The sequence below is a fragment of the Lutra lutra genome, chromosome 15 (genome assembly GCF_902655055.1).
Source record: "Lutra lutra chromosome 15, mLutLut1.2, whole genome shotgun sequence".
NCBI lineage: Eukaryota > Metazoa > Chordata > Mammalia > Carnivora > Mustelidae > Lutra > Lutra lutra.
Genome location: NC_062292.1, coordinates 66,386,966 through 66,393,832, shown reverse-complemented (window position 1 = coordinate 66,393,832; position 6,867 = coordinate 66,386,966). Strand labels below are relative to the sequence as shown.

The 6,867-nt window shown below is 44.5% G+C and overlaps 1 protein-coding gene across 1 annotated transcript; it reads right to left on the bottom strand.

The window, feature by feature from the left end:
* Positions 1 to 386: 386 nt before the first annotated feature.
* On the bottom strand, positions 387 to 1,373 carry LOC125085513 (olfactory receptor 10X1). The gene has a single exon (XM_047703949.1). The coding sequence runs from the start codon at positions 1,371 to 1,373 to the stop codon at positions 387 to 389; it is 987 nt and encodes a 328-aa protein (XP_047559905.1).
* Positions 1,374 to 6,867: the final 5,494 nt, after the last annotated feature.

Below are 6,867 nucleotides of genomic sequence, written 5' to 3'. Positions count from 1 at the left end.
CTCCTGGGAGGCACCGTCCAGCGTCTCACAGTGTTTCCAAGAACAATTCCTCATCTGTTGTATCTTCACATATTTTTAAGCATCTCTTAGTGTTGTGGTCAAAAGGGTTGTTCTTCCCTTCTACAATCTTGCTTTTCCCCTTCCATCAGTGGAAGGCTGACTGGCAGTAGTCGAGGGTCTTTAGAAGCAGCCAGTAGAAGTACAAGTAGTTGAACAACTTTCTTAACAAACTAAGTAAATATCTGTGATGCTTAAGTTCCCACACTCAGTCTATGGATTCCTCCATGACAACTGGAAAAAGGCAATGGCACAGGCTTCTCCTGATGTCACAGGATAAATGCCTACTGACGTCAGGGGACAGTCACTCATGTAGCATTAATCCAAGATTATTTTTTCAAGCATCTCCTCTTTCCAAGCACCTTTCTTAAGGCATTCTTCATGTCCTTATTCCTGAGGCTGAAAATTATAGGACTGAGGAAAGGGGTAATGACCGTGAAAGGGACCGCCATGAGCGTGTCATCCCCTCCTGAAGCTTCTGGCTTCAGATAGACAATGGCTGCAAACCCAAAGTGGACAAGGACCACTGCGAGATGTGAGGCACAGGTAGAGAAGGCCTTCTGCTTGCCCTCGGCTGACGGGATCCTGAAGACAGTGGAAAGAATGAACACATAAGTGATGATGATGAGCAGGAATGTGCCCATCAAGCCAGACACGGAGATCGCTGTCACAACAGACCCCGTGAGGTCGCTGTCTAGACAGGACAGCCTCACCACTGCTCGCATGTGGCAGAAGAAGTGTCTGACAAGGTTGGGGCTGCAGAAGGAGCCCCTGAATATCAGCGCAGTCTCTATCAGAGAGATAAGGAAGCCTGCAGTCCAAGCAGAGGCCACAAGTCGTCCACACCCCACGTTGGTCATAAGCAGTGGATATCTGAGAGGGTTGCAGATGGCCAGAAAGCGATCATATCCCATCAAGGTCAGGATGACGCAATTGGTGCCACCGAGTCCCAAGAAGAAACACATCTGCAAGCCACACGCCGTGACTGAGATGCCTCTGTTCCCCGTCAGCAGATCTGCCAGCATCTTGGGGATGATGGTCAGTGTGTAGCAGGTCTCGGAGAAAGAGAGAGCACCAAGGAAGAGGTACATGGGGATGTGGAGAGATCTGTCCACCCAAGTGAGACCCATGATGGCCAGGTTACCTGTGAGGGTGAGAAGGTAGAGGCCAAGAAAGACCAGGAAGAGGAACATCTGCACGTGTGGGTACACGGAGAAGCCAACAAGAATGAATTCTCCCACGACTGTCTGGTTGACCTTCATTGTTTGCGTGTCTGAAATCTGAAAGAAAGAACAAATAAATACTCCGTTCTCCATGATTCTTTGAAAATTATGTTGTGAATAAGACAGATGATCAGTGTTATAATTATTAACTGATTTTGCATTTAGTTTAGCAAAATACTCTGTGTATATAGGTTATGTGTTTTCCTAATTTTTAACCCACTTGTCACATCTTAGTTCAGTGATCAATCCTTGATCACTTACTGGGTGACAGAAACACCTTCTGGCTTATTTTTAAAAAGGACTTTACTGGCTGGTAATATAATGAGGGGAAAAATATTCTGATTGATATCCAGATAAAGGAAATTCAGGTGCATTAGGTGAGCCAGATTTGATCAGATTCTTAATTAAAAAAAATAAAAACCCTACCAAGTAGTTAATTCACAGTCAGAATCTGACAAAGCAACTTCCACATATAACATTGTGAATATCTAATGAATGAAAGTTGATAATTGGTTTGTTAGGAAATTGGGGACCACTTTTGGCTTATAATTGTAAGGAAGCCCAAAGTCATTATCTCTTCTTGGAGAAGACATTTAGGTCCTGAAAGTGAAGAACACTTTCCCTCCCCTTGCTCTGAGGAGAGGGAAGATAGTGATACTGCAGGACCCTTCAGATTAAAAGTGACTAATAGAATACATGGATGGTATTGATAAACAGACCCTTTACACAAGCTCAGTGCAGGTAGCAGCTGAAAATTTGCCCACTTCTTCAATGCCAATCCTAGCATCTGAAAAAGATAAATTCTAGAGATTCTGTGAATTCATCAATAATTCTGCATCTGATTTAATCTCATCCTCCAACTTCTGCAACATGATGTCTTTCCTTATATTTAATGCTATACTGAGCTATTGTTTTTCCTTTCCTACACGTCAACATATTTAATAACTAGCATCGGTAGGGTCTGCATTTTGCCAAATTCCTTGTAATGTTTATTGGTTTATTCTTGACAATGAAAATCTGAAGCACATAGCACAGCTGTGACATGTGTATGGCAGCTGTGGTTTTTGTGTTTTACAAATAAGATAGTTATGTCTATGAAGTGGCATGTTTGTAGCTGGAATCCACCTGTTTTGAGTTTAATTGTGTATTTTTTCCATTTATCAATGTCTCTTCCTTGAGGAAAGAGGCTATCAGTCACAGATTTCTGTATTTCTCACAGCGCTAATACAAAATGTATTAAGAAAGTAATGATTCCCAATATGTGTTGTATGGACAGGTTAGTTATCAAAAAGAGTGTGGCATCTATTAACAGTTTCCCTTTTACTTTGTTGTTCAGCACTGCGGAGCATGAGGAGCGCACAGCTAGACAGACTTCCCACTCTTAATTAGATTTTGTTCAGGCAAAGGTTAAGTCTTCTGTCAGCAGCATCGATCCTGGTCACTGACAGTCAAAACAGGCAGTAAGGAAAATGGTCTAAGTTATAATTATACAACTTTAACAAGCACAAATAAATATAAATAAAATAAATATGTAATTATAAATTTTATTATTAAAGGCTACAAAAACAACTTGTGGCCCGATGGAGTCTCCTCAGAGATCTCCTTGCTTCTTCTGTCCTTTTAGACCTGATGAGGCTTGACTTCTTTCTTGGCCACATGAGAATCATGAGTCTAATCTTTCCCACCATGATTTCTCCTTTCCTGTTTCCCACTTTCTCTCACTGCATCCACACCTGCTATCTGTGGGTAACTATCTTCCCAAAAGGAGACTAGAGCATTTTTTATTTTTTGTCTTCCTGCCTTGGGCAATTATATTAGAAGGGGACAGTGTCTAAATGATCCGTGGGCTTCCTTCACATGAGGTATGTTAGGCAAGACTTAGGCCTCCTTAGCATCCAAATTTAGGATCTCCACACCCACACCTGAAGCTCGTTGTTCTATTTTCCCCGGCAAATGGCCTTCTCAAGCACTTCGGACTGTCTCAGATGACTTTGTCCTCTCCCAGAAGTACTAGGTCCTCTTCACCCTTCTGCCCATGGCTGAGACCTTGTGAACAATTCCTGCCTCAGGAGAGCATGGACGTCTCCCAGTTCTCTCGACTCTCCAAGGGAATTCTGAAGAACAGCAATCGGATTGTGGAATGAGAAGATGAATAACTAAGTATCCCAAAGTGGCGTGAGGGCAGAAGAGATGAGCAAAACAAGTTGTTTTTCGTCCCTGGCATCCTCAGTGCAGAACTCATGGCTCTTTTTTCCTTTCTTTTCTTTTCTTTTTTTCTTCTCTTTTCTTTCTTTCTTTTTTCTCTCTCTCTCTCTCTCTCTCTCTTTCTTTCCTTCTTTTTTTAAGATTGATTTATTTACTTGAAGAGAGAGAGAACAGGGTTGGGGGGAGCAGTGCAGGGAGAGACAGAGGGAGAGAGTCTTAAGCAGTCTCTGTGAGGAGCATGGAGCCTGATGTGGGGCTTGATCTCACAACCCTGAGATCATGACCCTGAGATCATGACCTGAGCCCAAACCAAGAGTCAGATGCTTAACTGACTATGCCACCCAGGTGTCCTTCAAACTCTTTTCTAACATACCGATTGCAGAACAGCCTGATTCCCATGATATGCAACATTCCCTCCTAAACAGCCTGAAGGGCTTGGGTTCAAATCCATCATTAAATTCAGGAGCATTTTGAAAATGCAAAGAATCAGCAATGCATGTCCCAAGACAGATGGTCCCTTACCTAGTTCTTACCTAATGGTGCGCTCAGTGCCTACTTGGTGAAGCTCCAGTGTTGGAGGGTGACTTTCAGAATCTCCCCTACTCTGACGTATTCTGAATGCCTGTGTGTGTAGGGGTGAGGGAATCATACACCCCACCCTCACCTGATCTGAGGTTATCCCTAAATCGACTGTGTCAAGTTTAGTTGGGAATATGGATCCACTGACAAAAGAAATACACACCCTTTCTGAAGTCCCAGAGACATGTAATTTGAAGAAAATGCAGGGACAATTAATTGTGGAGAAATCAGAGTCAAAGAGTCTCCTACCTTGTGTGCTTTATCAGGGCCCCAAGGCTAGCTCGGTGCTGGGCTTATCCTCTTCCACGATGGTCTTCATGTGGCTGGAAGACTGCTTTGTTCTTCACTCAGAAGAGACAGAGATCTGCTTCCTACAAAGATCATCAGTTGAACAATCTACATTTTTCACCTCGTCACTGTTAGTTTAGTGACCTTGGAAGTCCGTGAACCTTCTGGGTCTAAGTTTCCCTAGCTGGGGAGTGAGGAAAGGGCCCTGATTCTGTGCAAACTTTGGTGTCCTGTGGCCCAGAGCCTCTGACATGAGTTGTGAGGCTGGGCGGCATGACCTCTGCTCTGTGTCTACCACTCGCCAAATCCCAGTGGTTAAGAACCTTCTCTTCCACCAGTTTAGGATGTTGCCTGATCATCACGAGGACCCGAGGCTCCTCCGCTCTGGAGGTTTGGCTCTGGTTAGGAGACCCTCAGGGATTCCTCTCTCCTTTCATCAGAGGGAGCAAGAGAACTTTCTCACTCAACTTTGTAATTTTCTCTCATTAGTTACAGGGCTTTGTGGAACACGTGCTAGTAAAACTCTGCTGGGTGTCTCTGGGGATTTAAAACTTGCAGAGTTCATATTCTGTCCTTGTTAATTTGCAAGTTTTGTTTTGGCAGAGAGGGGAGGGAGGCCCATCCCTGATGTCTCCCCACACCGACGCTCTCACCCTATCATCACCAGCCCCCGTCCTGGGCATTTGGGAAGGGCTCCCAGTGTTTGAAGATGAGTCTGAGAAGGAATGGGCTCTTCTTACAAGGAATTTGTACCTTGATGGAGGCACAAATGGAGGCACACTGGAGTGTGCCGAGGGCTGAAAGTGCTCAGACAAGACAGGACATATTGGAGCACAGTGGTCCCAGGAGGGAAAGACCACAAAATAAGAAGCCTGGTATCATGTGTTGTTGTAGTCCAGCACTTGCAATTATGTAACGACACAAAATTGATTAAATAAATATATTTCAAAAGAATCATTTTGCATACATGTGTATTGTGTATAAATATAATGGCAATGAGATTTTTTAAAAAAAGCTTATTCATTTCAAGGCCCCTGCATGGCTCAGTGGGTTAAAGCCTCTGCCTTCGGCTCAGGTCATGATCCCAGGGTCCTGGGATCGAGCCCTGCATCAGCCTCTCTGGTCAGCAGGGGGCGGGGTCCCCCCACCCCGCCCCTCTGTCTCTCTGACTATTTGTGATCTGTCAAATAAATAAATAAATAAATAAATAACATCTTTTTTTAAAAAAGCTTATTAATTTCAGAGAGAGATATTGAACACAAGTGGGGAGGGGGGACAGAGGAAGAGGGAGAAGCAGACTCCCTGCTGAGCAGAGAGCCCTATGCGGGGCTCAATTCCAGGACTCTGGGATCGTGACCTGAATCGAAGGCAGATGCTTCACCAGCTGAGCCACCCAGGTGCCCGAGCAATGAGATCTTAAAAGCATTTGAAGAATATACACAGATGGGGCACCTGGGTGGCTCAGTGGGTTAAGCCTCTGCCTTCGGCTCAGGTCATGATCTCAGGGTCTCCGGATCGAGCCCCGCATTGGGCTCTCTGCTCAGCGGGGAGCCTGCTTCCTCCTCTCTCTCTGCCTGCCTCTCTGCCTACTTGTGATCTCTGTCTGTCAAATAAATATCTTTATAAAAAAAGGAAGAAGAAGAAGAAGATTAGCCATGTTAGTGTTGGTGAGGATTGGAAGAAGTGTAACACGTATGCTATTGTTGCAAATGTAAAAGCTAGAAAATAGTTCACAATTTTGGAAAGTAGTTTACAGATTCCTTAAAAGTTTGATCTATTCAAGTTCCAGGCAAACGGTCTATATTCACGTTTCTCAGCACTCCCCTCTAAATATACCTACAAAGCCTGGAAATAACAATTCTAAGCATGACTTGGAAAGATGAGGCAGAGACGACGGACTGGCCCAGCAAAGGCAAAATGAAAACATAAATAAATACATAAATAAATAAACAATAAACACAAGCTAAGGCTGTTCTCTCTGGCAAAGAACCAAGAAAGGGGAAGCCCAGCAGGGACTTAGTAGGGAGACCTAAAACCAGTGGCAGTGGGTGCCCTGATCTGCCTGCACCTGCAGTGTCAGCCCCTCTCCCCTCCCCCACACAATCCACCCACAGCAGCATTGCCAGCAGAGCCTGGGGGGTGACCTCCCGTCCACCTCACAACAGGAAAAGCCATATCCTGAGCCACAAGACAAACCACAAGAATTTTTTTAAGCGTTTCATTCCAGTTAGCTAGCATACGATATTCTACTAGTTTCAGGTGTCGACTGTGGTAATTGTACACTTCCAGACACTACCCGATGGTCACCACAAGGGCATGCCTTGATCCCCATCACCCCTTCGACTGACAGAAGTTTCAAGGGATGGGAATCCTACAGAAGAGATATGGTTCTCTCACCACAATGGAATCAAGTTAGAAGTCAAGGACAGAAAGATGGTAGGAAGGTCTATAAACACATGGAAGGTAAACAATATTAACCAATCCATCCGCGATTACAACATGCCCGTGTGTGGGA